The following is a 21,006-nucleotide window of genomic DNA, read 5'->3' as shown; positions in this document are numbered from 1 at the left end:
GTCGTCTCTGGCAACCGAACCGATAGAACAAGCGACCAGCCGGCTTGGATAGTAACCCTAGATTTGTGTCGGGACTATATCTTGTGGAAGGATTAAGTAGTATGAATAAATTCATAATAATAAAGATTTTAATGAAACTATGTAAATCATTATTTGTATGTTGGTAACTCGTTGTACAACAGTAATAATGCCCTCGAAGGCGGTGTTTGGAGGATATATTGGCACGGTTTGCCGGCCCTCGACTTCGTCTCTGGCCTAACAGCACCCGTGCCAATATATACTCCAAACAATGGCTTCTCGGTTATTATCACTTAAATAGCCACAGTAGCCTACTTTGACCACTGTCTGAAACTGTAACTCAAAGTGGGTTCAGCCTCAGTGTTCACAGTAAACACTCGCTGGAAGTTGCACAGAATTTTCACAACGTTAAAGTTTGTGCTCAGCAGACCAGAAATTTGCTCAGTACCCAAAAAAAATTGAGGGAACATTGGTAGTAGGTACCAGGCGCACCAGTTTGTGTCAAGAACTGCAACCCTGCTGGGTTTTTCACGCTTAACAGTTTCCTGTGTGTATCAATAACGTTCCACCACCCAAGGACATCCAGCCAACTTGACACAACTGTGGGAAGCATTGGAGCCAGCATGGGTCAGCATCCCTGTGGAACGCTTTTGACATCTTGCAGAGTCCATGCCCCGATGAATTGAGGATGTTTTGAGGGCAAAATGGGGGGGAACTCAATATTAGGAAGGTATTCTTAATGTTTTGTACACTAAGTGTTTGACTTACATTTGGTTACATTTAATTTGCTCTGTTAAACCTTCCCTTTGGAATAACTTCAATAACAACAGTGAATCTATTTAGTTATTAAGAGATCTCTCAATTGTCATTCTCACGACAGCACATTGGTAGTAGTCATTGACAAATATCAATGCTGGGCTACGTTAAAACCCTGGATGGGACACCAAATGGATAGCGTAGATAGATCAACTCTCCAGTAGGAGGTGCTGCCCAGCCTATTGTTTTTTTTCTGATAGTGGATATAACATCGAAGATCTGACGTTGATTCAAAGGCACAAATTCAACATATTTTACACAAGGTTTGTCTATGTTGAAAATTGGTTAGCATTATGACATAATTATGTTGTTGAAATTTCACCCTCAAGACAACAGTGAATGACTTTTTGCAAATCCAATGTATTTTCCACGTAGATTCTACGTCACAATACGTTGACAAATGACGCTAAAACAAGGTCGATTCAACCAGTTTGTGCCCAGAGGGAAGCTCTCTGTAACCATTGTCTGTAGGCCTTCAGCACTCAACAATGAACTGCTCACATCAATAAAACATATCCCTCAAAAGGAACAACACTGTTTAAGGACCATTTGCATGCATGAATAGGAACATGTGGCCTGACATTAAGCGATGCACTACGTTCAAGGATAAATTGCATTTCGCTGCCATTTTAGGAGCTCCTGTAAAGGTTTTGTCACATATTCACCACATCTAAAAAATAATCCGTTAAAACAAACACACCTGTAAAAAATATATAAGAAATGTACCCGTTTTAAACTCCAACACAAAACTGTATAGATCCACAACACCACAAAATAAAGATTCTCTATTCTACTCTCACACAAACAAGACAATGATAGTGAGCAAAAGCCAACTCAGACCCACATGGTTGTGGTCCTCCAGAATCCCCTGTCTGTCTGTCCATACCTGAGAGAGCCAGCAGCAGATATCCCCTGGCTGCAGTAGGAGCTACTAGGAGCTCGCCGAGGGAAGCGGCTGAAGTTGAACTGACTACACTTGCCGGTCCTACTCAGTCCTCCCGCTACAGCACACTGACTGACTTACTGACTGATCTCTCCCCCTGCAGCGAGACAGGCAGCCACACACACACACACACTGGTGGGGGGGGGGGGGGGGGGGAGCGGCCTCACACACACAAACACACACACACCCTCAGAACTGCCACAGAGGGGAGTAATCTGATCTGGGAGCAGAGTTAACCTGGGAAGTACTTCAAACACCACTTGAGTTTCTGAGTCACCATCCAGACAGCCAAGTCAGAGCTGATAAAACAGAACAGAACCTGTGAGGTCCTTCAAACATAGGTAGGTAAGCCTCAGATCTCAAAACAGATCTCAGAACAGCTTTACCTCTGAGATGTTCAAACAATAATAAGCTTTTAACATGATCTCAGAACAGCTAACCTAAGAAGCGCTTTAAACTCAGATTTGTCCAAACCAAATGCTTTTATTTTGCCAGGTGGATGGTGCGTATGCTTGGGGGGTATTTGTAAAGACAACAACCCCAGGAGGACAAGTTGGTGGGTTTTCCTAAGCCAATCTAAATTGTACATTCCAATGAGGCTCATTTTCTCTCCCTGCTTTCCCCAAAAAGGATTGTTCAGGGTCACATCCCTGGGTCAGGGATCAAGTTTAAAAATGGCTGACTCACTAACTCAGAGGAAAACATCAACATTAAGCAATAAAGCCAAACCAGCCCCCTGGTCATGCCAATATCTCTCCACTTTCCAGTGATATTCAAGTGACATGCATTTCATAAAGATCTTTAGAATGACTGAAAGTAAGGTGGTCGCCCAGGACTGTTAACAAACTCTAACAAGCTGACTGACCCATATTTTAAATTTGCTTCAAAAGCAGAAACCAACAACACACATATAGCAGAACCACACTTGATGTCAAACCAGAATGCCGTTAAAAGCAAACAGGCATAAAATATAAAACGTAGTATTATATTTATATGCGTGTTTTTTTTACACACACTTAGAAAAAAGTTGTCATCTAGAACGTAAAACGGTTCTTTGTCTGTAACCATAGGAGAACCCTTTGAAGAACCCTTTTTGGTCCCCGGTAGAACCCTTTTGGTTCCAAGTAGAACAGTTTTAGGTTCCAGTAGAACTCTTTCCACAGCGGGTTCTACATGAAACCCAAAATGGTTCTACCTGGAACCAAAAAGGGTTCTCCAATGGGGACAGCCAAATAACCCTTTAAGAACCCTTTTTTTCTAACAGTGCATCATAAAAAGGGACCGCTATACATTTAGCTTCAGATTCAGTGTATAGAGGGAGTTTGATTGGCACATTCCAGGCTAGCAGGCTAGCAGCCCAAACCTCTGAAGCCAGTCGTGTGTAATGGCATGGCTGCCTCAAAGCCAGAGGACTGCTAGGAATTCAGCAGAACAACAAATCTCTCGACGGACTCAGTCTCTCTCTCTCTCTCTCTCTCTCTCTCTCTCTCTCTTTCTCCCCCTCTTTGTCTCGCCCTCTCTTTCTGACACGCGAGTGTCTGTCTCTCAAATGAGTGGAGTAATCAAGCAGCAGAGAAATGACACAATTTCCACTGTATTCTGTAGTTTCAGCTGTCCTGGAAAAAAACATTCCACTTCTGAATAAATTCGGTTCCGAATGAAAAAGAAATGAAGAAAAAAGACATTGCTGACAAGCTGACCTAAATATAATTAGTTAAGTCAAATTGTTTCTTTTCTGAGCATGTGCAGTACCTTAAGTAGTCCAGTTACTTCACAAGCTATTGGCAGCTAGCTGCTACCAGCAAAACATTTGACCCAGAGTGATCATGTGTTATGTGCTCCTCTGGCCTGGTCCGGCTGTGATTTCACATCTCTGATGTGAACCCAAGCCAAGTTCCCTCTCATTGTTCCAGTGTTACTCTGCTGAGACGGTGGGAGCTGGAGACGGACTGTGGAATAGCAGGTCACAGGGTGGAGTAGTGCTCTACACACACACACACCACAAGCAAAGTTACTCAAGCACACGTACATGCACACTGCATTTCAGAACAAACACGTGCGGGCGAGCACACACAGATACAAACATGAACACACACACACACAATCAAAGCTCAAAATGCAGCTCAAATCCACAACACGATACGCCACAATAACAAACGCTGATAGAGTCACATTAGCATTGAGTGTTCTTTTGTTATCGCTCTCTGAGTGTTGAACATTCTACAGCCTCTGCAGAGAAAAACGCAGGGAAATGACAGAGCACTTCATTCACTTCCACATTAAATCCACTTCTATCGTCCATCCTTCCAGGTGACAGAGTATGATTTACTCCTTCCCTTCCTTGCTTCCTTTTCTCACCGGCTCATTTGCATGCCAATCGGCTGCAGGGTGTTATTCCTCTCAAGCATAATTAAGACTATTGTCTGGAGCCCTCAATTACCACAATTTAGGGTGTGAAACGCCTCTATTTCGAAACACTCTGACTGAAGGGCCAAACACAATGTAGTTTCACATCAGCGTGGCGAGGAGTTTGAAGAGGCCTCTCTTCCTATCCACATGACGTTTTCTGGTCAAGAGCTGAGATGTAACAAAAGAAAAAGCTATTTCATTCATTTTTTTCCCCCGTATATGCTTGGCTTTCCATCTGATTCTCGACAACAGCCCAATCATTTGAAAATATATCGGCATCCATCCACACAGCCGTCAGTGAAAAAGCATTTTGATCCGTCGACGTTCAAATGCATCGCTTGTGTTGATCTTGCTCTGCGAAAGTGGTGGCTCTCTTAACCAGATGAACAGATAATACGTTGTCCCATCGCTCTTCCTCTCTGCCAGACGTTGTGTTTGCAGAAAGGACCCCATTGCTGTATTAGCTAAGCCCCCTCATAGGTCCCCTCATAGCCAAGACTCACCAGACCAAACACAGCTCCTGGGGACGGGCATGTAACACAGCCAGCAACACGTCGCTAAATCACTTTCACACCACTCTGGACTCCTCTATCTCGCTGGTTTAACTCATAGAGAGTAAAACAATATGCTGTTTGTGTTCATGTAGTGTTTGCCTACATTTCAGCCAATATCATATAGTGTCCTAAACTAAATCACATAGGCTGCCTTTAACTGTGTCAACAAGTGGTATCTGCTCAGAAGCTACTGGCGTGAACTCCATATGAGGTCGTCAATCTTTCGTAGCTGTTCTCCGCGTTCCAGCGGTATAGTGTCTTCCCTAGAGAACCAAGGAAGGTTCTTCACTTCTTCCCAGGGCGCAAATCACATGGACATAAAGAATGCTTATCGGAGAGAATGAGCATTCTCTCCAATAAGCATTCTCTCCGTAAGTTCTCATACTTTCTGCTTGTACCGTTAGAGCCCAATGACACTGCTCACTTATCTGTCGTTCAGCGGGCTGTTCCTCTGGTTTTCACAGCTGGGCTTCTAGCTTGTGATTGGGTTACAGAGAGCCAGTGGGCCACCGCGAGATCATAACGAACGGCTCACCGTTCATCACATTACCACGAGATAGGAAGTCTTCAATAGCAAACAGACCGACTGACATCACGTCGGATCACACCGACCCTGAGAACTTTCTCATTCCTCCACATCACATTTAAAACAAAACACATGCCAATTCACATGAATAAACAGACAAAAAAAACACTTACTCCGCAGCTTACATTCTCCACTTTGTTATATTGTTTTCTGTATCCAGTTTGTCCCTTTGCGTTGCAGACAGCCTCTCATTCCCACTGCATGCATAACAGAGCAGAGCCGGAGCCCAGTCTGCACACCAAGTAGCTGCACTCAACAGGTAAGCAGCCCAGCAGACAGACAGCACGGTCACGACGACAGCCCTCTGCCAGCCACCCAGACAGCACAGGGCTATCACTGATCACTATCAGCCCTCAGCCCAGACAGACAAAACCGGAGGATTCTAAACTATCAGCATTGTGCTCCCCAACAGACTGGAGTGGAGCCCCTCCCTGCTAGTTCTCTCTCTGGCTGAGGTGTGTGTGTGTGTGTGTGTGTGTGTGTGTGTGTGTGTGTGTGTGTGTGTGTGTGTGTGTGTGTGTGTGTGTGTGTGTGTGTGTGTACAGTCGAGAGTCCTGGGGCTAGAGCAATGAGACACGGAAAATCCTCCCCTCTCTCTTTTTTTCTCTCCACCAGATTCAAGCCCCCTCCAGCGCACTCTGCTACTCACACATACATTAATGGTACCCCACTCCTCTGTGTGTGTGTGTGTGTGTGTGTGTGTGTGTGTGTGTATGTGTGTGTGCATGTGTCAGTGCGTGTGTGTGTCTGTGTGTGTGTTTGCCTCTCTGATCATCATCTGAATACTAATGCATTTTTTCCCAGGACCCCCCCCCCTTGCGGTGTACTGTAGGTGTAGCTTTGAGGGGATGTATTCTCACTTGAAATGCGTGGGCGGGCGAGCTAAATGCAGCGCAAATGCTCAAACAGACCGGTGGAAAGAGCTTTTGGCGAATACAAGTACTCTGGAACTACTGTATGAACTATAAAAATGGGCCAGGTATAGACATCAAATCAAATATCCGATACATCTCTATCTGAAACAACACAGTCCTCCCTCCAAAAATACCGCTTTCCAAAAGCCCCTTTAGGCTGAGATTACAGAGTGGAGCATCGATCAGAGTCCGGGAGACACAGCGTAGGGGCTTTTTTGAACCGCTGTCAGCATCTCAAAGACAATAAGGCTGAGCAACTGCAAGGGCTGGGGGACAAGAACGCATGTAATCAGGCAGGGTGCCAGGTTACACTGTTCTGTCTACCTCAGACTGCCTCAAGACAGCGGACTGCTTTTTCAGAGTCCTGTCCACCAGACACCCCCCCCACCCCCCACCCCCCACACTGGCTCTGAGCCTCCAGAATACACATGCATACATTTACACAGCATTGGTTAGGACACAGCTTACACCGTCCTGTCAGCCACAACACAAGTCTGATTTCACAGCATACTTCCTCTCCGTCACCTAATTTGAACCGTTGGTAAAAAAGACGCAAAAGTAGGTTTTCATTAAGGCGTTATGCTCTCTTGTTCGTTTTGTCTCAATCTTCACCTGACCATGCCAAGCAATTTTTACAATTCTAAAGATGTATATTAAAGAGCAGTTGAAACAGAGGTAAAAAAAAAAGTTGTTTTTAAATGTATTTTTTATGACAAAACAACTGGTTTGCCATGTTGCCAGAGTCTGCTGGTCCTCTATGTCTCCAGTTGGAAGCAGAAGCTCAAAGTGTCTGTGTCGAGTCGTGGCCTGTGGGCTTTCCACTGGAGGAGCCCAGGATAACAGGGGATGGACCAGAGGGGAAGGAGGACTGAGTTTCCATGCCTGGAGTAAAGAGGGCTGTGTCCAGACAGGTTGGACACAGTGGGGTGGGTGGGACTATCTAACATTCTGCAGGATGGATATACGAGTAAAACAATCTGCACCCTCAGGCGTCTAGGCTACATGTATAGTTACTACACAGGTACACGAAAGACGGCATAGGTACGGCAATAAAATAGTCCTTTTTTTGCGAACGTGCATTGCAGAGGTCCGTGAAATTATCAATGCTATCGATACTGTTGTTGTTATGGCTGTTATTCCTGCCAGTACGTGAGCTCAGCTGCTCTCCTGTAGGTGGTCCATTATTACAACCACCAGAACCCCTCTAATGTATCCCATTAGCTCTAACTCTGTGGGAGGTGGGCTGGCACCGGGTCTGTGCTTTATGCTAATGTTGTTAATACGTGGAACCACCTTAATTAATTAACCCCCCCCCCGACAGAATTCTTGATCTCTCAACCAAGGCCAAAACCAAAAACGGTACTGTTAACAAGTGTTGACTGTGTTGCCATAACCATCTGTGATGTCTATTTAAGATAGTAGTGTCCTTTCTGGTGTAAACCTTTGTTCACAACTGTAGACACCTTCATCAATAAATCAGGACACCCCTGTCGGTTCGGGCAGAAAGCACACAGGGCAGTTTTATTGTGCGGAGGAACACAGCTGGATCGTCTTTGTGTACCTCGCTAACCTCCATTCATTAGATTGTAAACACCACAAAGGGAATCAGGAAAGAGATGAGCCTGCGATGTCTAGATCTGTAACACAGACACATGGGAGAGGAATCGGGAAAGCGTACGGCGTCATATAGAGTCATTAGAGAACTCCCTTCTCACGTTGCTCAAATGAACAGCAAACCTGTTGTTGTTTTTTTTTTAAGATAATGAAAAACCTCACGGCACAATGCCTCTCGCCTCTCCCCTATCTGACCTTGACAGTTTGTGTGTATGTACTGTTATGTAGGCTACGTGTGCCTTTTTAAATGTATGTAGTTCTGTCCTTGAGCTGTCCTTGTCTAATGATGTTCTGTGTTATGTCATTCTGTATTATGTTTCATGTTTTGTGTGGACCCCAGGAAGAGTAGCTGCTGCTTTTGCAACAGCTAATGGGGATCCTAATAAAATACCAAAATACCAATTACCTCCAAAAAGGAGTTGGTTGGCTGAAGACAATGGGGGGGGGGGGGGGACTGTGAGTGTCTACTGTCTACTCCAAACCCATCCATTACCCATCCATAGCCTGTAGCACTGAGGAAAATGCAGTCTGTTTTCACTCAGACTCAGTCAGCCTCCCAACAATGGCAGCTCTGTTGCTTCTAGACTGATCCTATTGGATGACTCAACATTCTACTGGATTCTTTGGCAGAAGCAGGGACCTAATCCACAAACCAATCCACAACTGGCCAAACTTACAGTAAACCTCTGTCTGGTACATGGTTCCTCGATAGGAACGTGTGACTGTACAGAAGCCTCACCTGACCCAAACACTGCAGGTGGGGTGAGGGGACAGGGGAATGGGTGGTGCTGACCTACCTGTCAGTGGCGTCCCCTTGGCCCTTGAATGTGTTGCGATGGAGCGTCTCTCGGACGGCGGCCATGCCATCTGGCAGGCGGTTGAGGCAGTGCGTGTACCGGCTCAGCCCGCCGTCCGTCATGTAGCTGCAGACAGACAACACAACAGGCCTGTCAGTCACAGTCTCTGTACCTGTCTCAATATCGGTGTCTGTCCTGGTCTCTGTCCTTGTCTCTGTCACAGTCCCTGTCTCAGTCCCTGTCAGTCTTGGTCTCTGTCCATGTCTCTGTATTTGTCCCTGTCCTTCTCTTTGCCACAGTCCCTGTCTCTGTCCTTGTCTCAGTGTATATCTATGTCCCTGTTTCAGTCTCTGTCCCTGTATATGTCTCGGTCCCTGTTTCAGTCTCTGTCCTTGTCTCAGTGCCACTCTGTCCCGGCCTCGGTCCCTGTCTCTGTCTCTGTCCTGGTCTCTGTCCCAGTCTCTGTCTCGGTCCCTGTCTCAGTCCCTGTCTCTGTCTTTTTCCCGGCCCCTGTCTCTGTCTCGGCCCCTGTCTCGGTCCCTGTCTCGGTCCCTGTCTCTGTCCCGGTCTCGGTCCCTGTCTCAGTCCCTGTCTCTGTCCCTGTCTCTTTCCCTGTCTCTGTCTTTGTCCCTGTATCTGTCACATCTCTGTCTCTGCTGTGTTACATGACAGGCTGTACCGATCCACTTCACTGACAGGATTACAGCCTCAAACACATTACAATCCTGTTACATACTTTTATACTGTGTCTGACCTGAAGACCCCTATACAGAACAACCATGACGTGTGTCATCCGGAAAATGCACTGGAGACAGCTCAGTTGGAGACGCATATTTGGTTCGTATCATCTGGTAATACTAACATTGTTATTCCGCATAGTATGCGGGTGATGTCAGTGCCAATAACACCGCTAAAAAAGAAGAACAACGATATCTCCTGTCAACATGGCTACAGAATATGGCACGGGCATTCAGAACGGTCCCACCATCCCTGCAGTTGGAGAGGTGGGGGTTTGACATGACGGAAGAAATGACAACCTATAAAACAAAAGAACGTGCCCAAAGTCATCTCAGCATTGTACGCGGAGGGCACACGAGACGATTAGCCCGCCGCAGCTAGATAAACATTCACATTTGCTCTCAGTCAACACCAACTAACCCTCCATAATTACCCATTTTCAGTTACTCATTTAGAGGTCCATTGTCATGCCTTTAGCCCAGAGCAACGCCATAGGCTTACCAGCTTAGGTTGAGATAAATTCATTGAGGCAGTCCCATTGAAAGCACAGCTTTACTGTCATCCCTGCAACTTCACATAATCCCGAGCACGGTTTCACGCTAATCCAGGTGACACTGGGAGTCTCAGCTTGTCTTGGAGTGTGACAGGAAATCATGAGAAACTGCTTCTGTTTAAACTACCACTCATTAAACACATACAAATGCTTCCCAAGCCCGTAGTACTACTTTCGTAAAAATATTTATGGGTTTGTTACCGCAAAGCATTTTTTATCTCTAACTGTTAGGAGAGCTGACCAACACCCGACCTGAGGGCTTGGTTTCCCCAGAGCCATTTACAGCCATGTATATTAATGGCCTTGGTGTGTACAGACACGACAGCTCCCAAATCATTGTTGAAAAGGTGAATTTGAGTCACAATTAAAGCAACATTTTAATGTGACTACTGATTAACTTGGGTTTCGTTCACACGTTTTGGGAGTCATTACTTGGGTTAGCACACCCACCTCGGCAATAGGTGCCTGACCCTAAACTGAAGCCACTAGAACCCCAAAGAATGACACATATTAAAGAGCTATATGTAATGCAGGCTTTTTCACATAAAACATTTTTTTTCTTCTGCTTTTTACAAAAATTGAGTACACTGCAAACATACCTGTCAATGTTGGCTTCTAGAAAACGCCAATCCTGCAGGTTGGTCAGAGGAGAGATTTCACTACTGAATGGTCAACTAAGGCTGGTCCAACACAAAGTCATCCGAGTCACCCAGCCAGTTCTCCTTTACTACTATCCTCTCTTTCTTTGTATATCTCTCTCTTTCTCTGTCACACTCTCTCTCCTTAACACAACGGCCTCTCTCTCTCTCTCTCTCTCTCTCCACCACTCTCATCCCTGTCAAGTCTGTTCAGATGGCGGAGCTCTTCAGGAGGAATGATGGGGTCATCGGTAACAGAAGGAGCAGACGAAGGACCAGGGAGCTGCAAGCTCAGTGTTTCAGGCGGAGGCAGAGTGAGAGGAAGAGGGGAAGGACATGGCAGTACAGGACAGGAGAGCCCCAGCACAGGAGGGGAGGGGGTGTTGTTTGCGGAAGGGGTAGGGGTAAGAGGAGGGGGGGTATGGGCTGTGAGTCAGGGAGGAGCTGATTAGAATGATTTTCCTCAGAGCATCCTCCCCCCACTAACTGGAGGAGGGATATGATTCGTTAAGGCTGCAATAGGTCACTTTTTTTGGGGCGACCCAACCAAATTCGTATAGAAATGTGAGTTATAGATCTGTCATTCTTATTGAAAGCCGGTATAAGACGCAGTAGATATGTTCTATGTGCGCTATTTCTATGCTGCCCATTTCTAAGTTTCCTTTTACTTTCAGTTTTATACACCAGCTTCAAACAGCTGAAAATACAATATTTTTGGTTATGGAAAATATATTTCAAAGTGGTTTAGATGGTACAATTATTCTCTACACAATGACAGCTTTTTTTGTCACATAAACTGAAATTAGGCAAACTATTCGAATTTTAGGAACCAGGAAATTACCCTCAAACTGAGCAAACAGAGAGACTATGATTACTTCCCAAAATCGTTTGTACAAAAAGACATACTGTATAGAAGGAATCCTTACTCTCTAAAACGTTACTGTTTAAGCCAACCTGATTATGGGCTTTAGGTAATAATACTTCATAGTGAGTGATGAAAGAGAAAGACACCAACCTAAATTAAATATCCCCTTTCATCTCAAAGATCAGGAAGTACCAATTACATGCAAGCCCCGGCAGCACTAGCATGAACAAAAGCCCAGCATTTCCTCTGATAAGCAAAAGACCTAAATAGCAGCCACATTTTCTAGGATGAACTCTTTTGAGTGTTTCGAGGTTGACAGTGACTGATGTGACTGGAGCTATACTGTAGGCAGCTATTAAAGCTGAGTCAGACCAGTTGTTGACTAACCAGCCGGACAGGTTAAAAGCCTGAACCTTTGTCGAAAGGAGGGAGTGGAGTGTATGCCTTATGCCTTCCTGTAAACAAAAAACAGCACCTACATGGGGAAACAAAAGATAAGTTATGATTTTTAATTAACCGCCTTTTGCAATGAGACACGCCACAGAGGATGACTCATTGACTGGCTCACTTTGTTATTAAGAAATAACAAAAATGTCATTCAATGCAAGCAAACCAAGTACACAGCAATATATTTCCAAGCAGGTCAGTGGTATATGGTAACCACAACCCACCTGGCCAAAGCACAAGTTCATAGAAGTGGTCTAATGTTGGTCCCTACCTCTTCAAAGGGTATAAAATCAATAACTTGAATATCTGCCAATGTTTAGATTTCAGAGCTGCGTGCTTGCAGTGGGCCATCCACTAACTCTGGTTACTGAACAACACCGGTTGGTTTGAGCAGAGACAGGTCACTCATTTGTACTGAGTCACTGAACTCTCGACCACGTCAGGCCTTGGTTCAAAACAGAGTGAAAACCAGTAGAGTTTACTGGTCACGTTAGTATTAGGCCTATGTGTTCACCCAACCAGAAAAAAAATACAAAATAGATTTAAAAATATTGTGAAATACTTAAAATTGGCAAAATATTGTATTAATTTATTTATACATTTTAAATACATTCCAGATTATATAACATCATTCGTTTAAAATGTATATATAAATATAGGTCAAATGTATATCACAATATATGTTAAATGGATCAGAAAATGTATTTAATGTATTTAAAAATACATTCTGAAATAGATTAAAGAATGTATTTTAGAATACATTTTCACATGCTTTTTCAAACCGTTTGTGTTGCAAAATGCGAGATCCCACTGACTCTTAAGTAAAAATACTTTTTAAGTACTACTTGAGTAGTTTTTGGGATATCTGCACTTTACTATTTATATTTTTGACAACTTTTACTTTTACTCCACTACATTCCTAAAGAAAATAATGTAATTTTTACTCCATACATTTTTCCTGACACCCAAAAGTACTCGTTACATTTTGAATCCTTTTGAAATGGTCCAATTCAGACTCTTATCAAAATAACACCCCTGTCATCCCTATCGCCTCTGATCTGGCGGACTCACTAAGCACAAATGCTTAGTTTGTAAATTATTTCAGAGTGTTGGAGTGTGCCCCTGGCAATCCGTAAAAAAAGTAAACATTTATAAACGTGCTGTCTGGTTTGCTTAATATAAGGAATGTGAAATGATTTATACTTTTACTTTTGATACTTAAGTATATTTTTGCAATTACATTTACTTTTGATACTTAACTATATTTAAAGCTAAAGACTTTTACTCAAGTACTGTAGGACAATTGGGTACTTTTTTCACCACTGACCGTACTTACAAATATAGTTAGGATTTTGTACAAAATGTTTCACCTGACTGGTATCTTAGCAGGTGGAGTAGGGAACTATGGAACATTCAAGGACCTGAGGGTATGAGGTCAAATCCCGTTTAAAGGCACAATATTTCGATAAAAAAAGTGAAACTAAACCTAATGTCATTCATAGAAGGAATGTAACCAGCTACATTTCCTCATGTTTTGTAGGCTGGCTACACTGAGAAAAGTACAGGAGAAAGGTAGCTACACATCAGTCAGAGCGCTGTCTTTGATAGAAAGCCCATTTGTGAATTCTTATCCGAGTGGAGAAGTGCAACTGAAGCACAACATTTGTTTGATGCTGAGCAGAAATTACAATAAGAAGCATTTTAGATATGCGTTTTATCTTTTTTTCCTGCGTTAAAAATGAAGAAGTCTGCGTTAGGACAACCCCTAAGTTTAACTTGCTAGTTATCTAAGTAAGTGGCTGAATTAATGAGACCACGGAGCATCATAGTGTGTTAGCTTTCTGCCGTGTTTGAGAAGTCAAAGCCCTTTGCATGAGTTATCTACAGCTGCCACTGCAGCTTGATTTCCTTGCGTTTTTCCTACTCTCTGTTCAGGGCCGTCTGCTCCTCCCCTATCTTCTCCTGAGCAGAGCAGGCAGGCCCGTGGCCATAGAGACTCCCAGACACCACACAGACACAGCGTGTACACAGTACTCTTCTTCCTTCAGACAAGCATGCGTCAAAACTTTGTTCATTTGCCCAATGTCTCTTGTTCACATTTGCTTGTAAATATCCAAACTCACCAAAAATAATGTTTGCTCTTACCTATATATGTATTATTTTATGAGTTGGATTGCCTGTCTTTACAATTTGTTTATTTTCATTTGTGCTAGTTAACATATTTAGGTAGCAGCCTCCATGGAAATTCACTATTACTTGTGCTAATTTGGTTTGCATTCTGGTAATAGACGCTCAATGGGCTTTTTTGCGTTTTTGGCACCCCCTTGTGTACTAAGCCAGTAATACCGTGAGAGAAGGACGGTATGATGATATGAAAATCTACATACCGCCCAACCCTAGTCAAAATGCATTTTTATTGTACTTGACACATTCCAAAAGCATGCCAAAAGTACTAACATGCATTTAATTTACTACAAAAATGACTACAAACATAATACATTATCGGTCATGTTGTGACTCCATGTCTTCATGTGCATATGTAAAATAAACAAATGAACTTGATGAGAGAATTACATCTAACGTCCAACGGGCAGAACTTAACGTGTACTGAGTCGTTCCACGAAATGTGTGCGTTTTCTGCATCCCTTTGATAAGTTAAGTAGAAATGATGCACCCATATAGAATTTTAAAAGCCAAATATATAGTGCCCTTTAATATACACCACATGGAGAGCTCAATACATCTGATTTTCAATATGAATGAAGACATACTAGCGCAAGTACTCTTTTTGGCAATTTTCTGGTGGTTTGGGGTTGAAAACTGAGCATAACACATTAACCCTGTTAACCATAGTTAGACAGCCTAGAAATGTGTTTTTTTGTGTGAATCTTGCATGCAATTGCCCTTCCCTGTTGCACACAACACGCTTATATTCCCCCTGTCACATGGGGATTCATGGCTGATTTAACTAGTAATTACCAGTTGGAGGGCCGTTCAAGTGGATTTTTACCAGATGTTCCCACTTACCACTTGGTTACGAATGCACCATAACACCACTAACCAGCCACCGTGAAGCCTTATAATACCACTTATTGGAAGCACAAGACCTTGACATATTGTGGTGTGTTGTACGATGTATAGTTTTAGTTTAAATCGATAAAAACGAGAAATAAGAAATAACAAAAACAGGCACTAGATTTCTTTTCATGATTTAATTAAGCTGAAGAGAGGCACTTACTATAGTCTTTTTTTTTTTACCTCTTGAGATGGGAAAATTAGTTTTTTTTTTACGAGGTTGAACATGTGCTATTCATGACAGAATGTTCAAATTATGTGACAATCCAAATGATATCACTTCCAAAGAGTCATTTAAGAAGCTGAATTAGGAACCAGTTTGGCCACCCTGTGGACCAGACGTCATAGCCATGCATTTCTGGAATATTGTCAGGCATTACATGCATTTGAGCAAAGATGCAAATATATCTACTGTATGTTTATTTTTAAATACATTTTACGTGACGTTAAATATATGGAATTATTATTTTTTTAAATGGTATTGGAACTCGCACCCTTTGTTAAGTATGGTTGTCCTATCCTTTGACAAAGCGCGATCCCATCACCAAGACATTCGTAATGAACTTGTATAAAGCCTTCCCAGAGCAGAACAAGGACCATGTCACCACTGACATTCTCCCTTGCTTCCGGGTCCTAGAGGAAAATCAGATAATAAGGATGATTGTGGTGAACAACGTCCAAGTTCTCCAGCATCCAGTGCCTGTTTCAACCTGACAAGGAGATGATGGTAAAGTAAACAGCTTATTTGGTCCAATTCCACTGAGATGAAACACACAGCATAATATGTGATCACATCATCTACAGACATATCCTGACCTGCGTTTGGCTCTGTGTCACATGATTTACCTCTTTGTGGAGACCTCTGGTTGACTGTGTGAGGTTGTTGCCACAGAACCTCTGAGGCCCAGTAAAGGAGCGGATTCAAATCGAAGCTGGACCAGCATTCTTTCTCTAGGAGTGCATGTTGTATACGAATAAGAGCTCTCACCTTCTCATGTCATCTCAAGGCTAGGAAGAATATTTCCCATGAGCTGCTTTCTCTCGAGCGCACAAAGGCCAGATTCTTTTTTGAAATCATAACCCTCTTCCCCCTGAGAGCTTTCCAAATAAGACAGCATGTTACCAAGCTATTTTCCAAACGAAAGACGTTGCCTGATGTCTCAAGTGATCTCTCATCTGTCGTCTGCCACAGACTCTGGGGCTCTCTCTGAGCTACCACTGACAACTGGGAGACATTAGCAGAGAGGACAGTCACACTCACAAGGACAGAAGGCAGAAACACTACCATCTAGTGGCAAGAAAGCAGAACACCGAGGTGGTCCACTCATAGCAGGGTTATTGCTCTTCCCCTGGTTGCTTTCGTCAGTTGAATACACAAAAGTACAGATGTCGTGTGCACTCACCCGCTGGAGACTTTGTCCATGCGGAGGTTCCTCCCCAGCACGTCACCGTCGCTCATGTACCCCGTGGTCTCCATGGCGATGCCCTCCAGCTCCTCCATCTTATCTGGCGTGTCCAGGTCACACACACTGTTACTCTCCTGGCCTGGTGTCTGCCCGCCGCGGAGGTAGCGCCCGCTCTCGGGGCTCACCATGCGACTGGCACTGCCCCGTGTTGCCACCTCGTACCCGTTCCCCACTGAGGGGGCGTCACCCGCCTGCAGACGGGGGCTGGTGGGGCCCAGTCGCCAGGGCAGCGCTGGGTTGGGGCGGGGGGACAGGTTGAGCATGCCTCTCCCGCTGACCTCTGTGGTGACGCTGCCGTCAAAGGTGGTCTCCAGGGTACTGAGGAGAGAGAGGGAGGCGAGGATGGGTGGAGGGGGGGTAAGATTCAGATTCAAAATTAGACAGACCCCTGCTGCGAGAGGCTGTGGTGAGTCAGGAGCCAAACATGAACAAGTCCCTGTCCAGGGCAACGGGCTGTCACTCAAATAAATCCAAGGGTTGTTCACAGGGGGTGAGTGGGCCAGGACAGGAGCCTGCTGAAACCAACAGCATAGCCCAGCATACATTTCAATATGCTGGTCAGATGCTGGTCAAGCTGGTCCAACCAGCATGGTCAAGCTGGTTATGCTGGTTTACCAGCATGGTCTAGTTAGTTTTGTTGGTGACCAGCCTTCGCTGTGTTTTGGACACTGGTGACCAGCCTTTGCTGTGTTTTGGACACTGGTGACCAGCCTTCGCTCTGTTTTGGACACTGGTGACCAGTCTTCGCTGTGTTTTGGACACTGGTGACCAGTCTTCGCTGTGTTTTGGACACTGGTGACCAGCCTTTGCTGTGTTTTGGACACTGGTGACCAGCCTTTGCTGTGTTTTGGACACTGGTGACCAGTCTTCGCTGTGTTTTGGACACTGGTGACCAGCCTTCGCAGGTTGACCGATTAATCATTAATGGTTGATGATATTACTAGGTTAACTAGCTTGTCCTGCGTTGCATATAATCAATGTGGTGCCTGTTAATTTATCATCGAATCACAGCCTACTTTGCCAAACGGGTGATGATTTAACAAAAGTGCATTCGTGAAAAAAGCACATTCGTTGCACAAATGTACCTAACCATAAACATCAATGCCTTTCTTAAAATCAATACACAGAAGTATATTTTTTTTAAACCTGCATATTTAGTTAAAATAAATGCATGTTAGCAGGCAATATTAACTAGGGAAATTGTGTCACTTATATATGCAGCAGTTTGGGCCGCCTGGCTCGTTGCGAACTGGGTTTCTTCCTAACAAAGACTGTAATTAATTTGCCAGAATTTTACATAATTATGACATAATATTGAAGGTTGTGCAATGTAACAGCAATATTTAGACTTAGGGTTGCCACCCGTTCGACAAAATACGGAATGGTTCCGTACTTCTCCAACACTGTGTGTTTGCATTATTTTAACCAAATTGAACTTGTTTCATTTTTTATTTGAGACTAAATAGATTTTATTGATGTATTATATTAAGTTAAAATAAAAGGGATCATTGTTCATTCAGTATTGTTGCAATTGTCATTCATTACAAATATACATATAAAAATCGGCAGCAGTTTTTTTTGGTCCCCCAATAATCGGTATCGACATCGGTGTTGAAAAATCTTAATCGGTCGTCCTCTAGTTTGGACACTCATGGCCTGCCTTCACTGTGTTTTTGACACATACCAGCTTATGCTGGTGATGCTGGTATGCTGGTGACAAAGCTGGTCCATGCTGGTCTATGCTGGTCCAGCATGGTCTAGCTGATCAAGCTGGTCTGACTATGCCCATCATTATCATATTTCCCAGCATTCTCTATTGCAGTTGATTTTTAGAATAGTTTGTTTCAATATCTTTTTTGTTTGTTGTGTTTTTGCATGTCCATTGATTAATTAATCTTATAGTAAACAAAGATTAATAACATGTTTTTTTTTATGTTTCTAAACTAATCCAATCTGTTAGTTTGACTTATTGCACCGGATACTGAAATGGTTGTTCCAGTTTAGATGGTTTGGGTTGTCTCATTTATCATACTTTCTAACCCTGGCAGTCATTCTGCAAACATATTATAGGTGAAGAAAAGTTCAAATTGTTGGATATCCCCACTCTGGCTAGATTCCAATAGGAATTAAACGTCACTGTGCAAGCCAGAATGATGTGACTTGATGCTGGTTTTGCTGGTGACCAGCATAAGTGTCCAAAACACAGCGAAGGTTGCTCACCAGCAAAAACACTGCGAAGGCTGGTCACCAGCAAAACACAGCGAAGGCTGGTTACCACGAAAACACAGCGAAGGCACCCCGAAAACACAACAAAGGCACCACAAAAACACAATGAGGCACCACGAAAACACAGATGAGGCTAGTCATATGCTGGACCAACCAAAGCTGGTCTATGCTGGGGTTTTTTCAGCTGGGGAGTTACCTCTCTTACTCTCTGACAAACTAAAGGTCAGACTGGTCAAAAAGGCAAAAAAACATGTTCAATATACAAAATAATAAATGTAAGGGGTAGAGAGAGAGAGAGAGAGAGAGAGAGAGAGAGAGAGAGAGAGAGAGAGAGAGAGAGAGTGAGAGAGAGATATGAGATGAGTCACTTCAACATGAAAAGCTGCATTTACATGCCGTTCTGAGAGCATGTCAATCAAAACCCCATCAAAACCCCCATTCAAATGTATATACCATGAAAATGTTTGTCCTGGCTGAAAAATACTACTAGTTGAACTGAATTTTTCCCTCCCATATGATGCTAAAGAGTGTAGAAATGCTTTTGGCATTGTAAATCAGCCCACCAGGAGTTCTTTTCATGTATGTTCTCCCCTTTTATCGACTTGGGAGACAAAAGCAGCTTTTAACCCAGTGCTGGCTGACTACGGGGGTCCAGTCAACCCCTCTGAGCCGATTTCACGGCTGGGCTCAGGACGAGGCGACTGGGCAACACATCAGATTCATCAGACCAGAGACAAAAGAGGATGCCTCCAGATCAACATCTGATCTACCAGTCCAACTGCCAATCAGGCTGAAGCCTTTAGACCCTAAGGCAGACTCTGTCATGTAGACAAGATGGGATCCACATGCCGCACATAATGGTCCTCATTTTGAACGCTTCCTTCCCACATCAATCAAAATGAATGTCATGTTTTTGTTTCACCCTGATGTTCTTCTGCCCTCGGTAAATAGATCGCTGACGCATTACTGAGCTTGTGAAGACCCTAACATGAAATGCTCTGTGGAGAGCACTTTGCAAAGTAAGTATGCAATCATGTTTGGGAAGTGCGGCGCCAAACCACTCAAATAAACCTCTCAATCCATAAGAGCATCAAAAATGACACACACACGCACTCGCATGAAACGGGTGAGTAATGAGTGACACACACAGATGGTGCTGAAGCAAGGTCAGTGATCTACCTGTGGCTGATCTGTGTTCCCCTCAGGCTGGACATGGTCTCTTCCAGGTTCTGCCTCAGATCGGCAATGTTCTTCACCGTCCGCAAGCGCCTGGCCTCAGGGTCTTCACCTAGAAGTAGAGGGGGTGGGTCTGTTAGAGACAGCCTACCTGAAACAGCTGCTACGTCAAACAACACACGTGGCACAGGCTTGTCAGGACATCCTCAGAAATGTGCATCTTTCCTTCAAAGGTATCCATTAACACTTGAAACAGACCATTCACAACAAGAGGGTCCTAAACATTGCATACCGTCCTGTAGCTCCTTCAGGGCCAATCAAATCCCAAACCAGAAAAATATGCATACAAAAAATAAAAATACGCCATATGAATTCTCGGTGCTTTTGAGGAAAGAACATTTTGAAAAAGCTCTTTCGATCGGTCAAAACAGTCGCTGGGAAGGAGAAAAGCTTGGCCAACTAATTCACCCATTCACCCTTTTTCCAAATAAACATGAGCGGTAGGTGAGTGGAGGGTGTTGCTGGGCAGATTGAAATGTATTTGCCTATCATGAGGGGGGAGGCAGGGGGGGAAGCCCCCCCCCCCACACACACACACGCTGCCGTGACATGGAAACGTGGGCTGGAGAGCTGAGCAGCACTACCAGTCAAGGCATTCCAGGGGGGTCTTGAAGGGAGCACAAACGAGCCCATTCACAGGGCTAAACCTGCCCTTTACAACACCACTAACTCCTTACAGGCAGCCCTTTGATGGAGGGATTGTGTAACTTTTCTCCCGTTTTAAAGCTGACCTCCCTTGACGAAGTCCCGTTTCACTGAGAACATAACGGTGAGGGCTTACGGAATGTTCTGCCGGCACAATAACGGTAACATGCTCTGAATGCTTTGAGAGCATGAACAAACTTTGCTCTGCGAATGAACAAAAGCTGCATCTAAGTCCGAGAGGTCTGGGACGGTAAAGGAAAGCAGCCCTAAAGACCACATGCAGAGGGCAGCGGGGGGGCACACGCATGCAAACATACACAAGCACTTACTCTCGTGTTTCTCATATATCTCCAGCATGGTGAGGAGGATCTCCTCGTTGAGTTGAGCGATGCCGTCCCAGACACAGGTCTGCTGCAGGTGCACCTGGTACAGCCGGCTCTGCCTCCGACTGGACACATAGTTCTCC

At 44.2% G+C, this 21,006-nt stretch overlaps 1 protein-coding gene across 12 annotated transcripts in view; it reads right to left on the bottom strand.

Moving 5' to 3' along the window:
* The window catches only part of LOC115152279 (neuron navigator 2), a 138,786-nt gene that overhangs the window by 55,605 nt on the left and 62,175 nt on the right, over positions 1–21,006 (bottom strand). For 10 of the 12 annotated variants that reach the window (XM_029697014.1, XM_029697006.1, XM_029697012.1 and 7 more), the window contains 3 exons: positions 19,839–19,947; positions 16,371–16,751; positions 8,652–8,777 (listed from right to left, as the gene is read on the bottom strand). In XM_029697014.1, coding sequence (XP_029552874.1) covers positions 8,652–8,777; positions 16,371–16,751; positions 19,839–19,947 — 616 coding nt within the window. The remainder of the gene's footprint in view (positions 1–8,651; positions 8,778–16,370; positions 16,752–19,838; positions 19,948–21,006) is intronic. The other 2 variants (XM_029697013.1, XM_029697015.1) reach the window with 2 other exon arrangements.

The sequence above is a fragment of the Salmo trutta genome, chromosome 17 (genome assembly GCF_901001165.1).
Source record: "Salmo trutta chromosome 17, fSalTru1.1, whole genome shotgun sequence".
Taxonomy (NCBI): Eukaryota; Metazoa; Chordata; class Actinopteri; order Salmoniformes; family Salmonidae; genus Salmo; species Salmo trutta.
The sequence above is the reverse complement of the archived record's forward strand: the minus strand, read 5'-3'. Positions and strand labels throughout refer to the sequence as shown.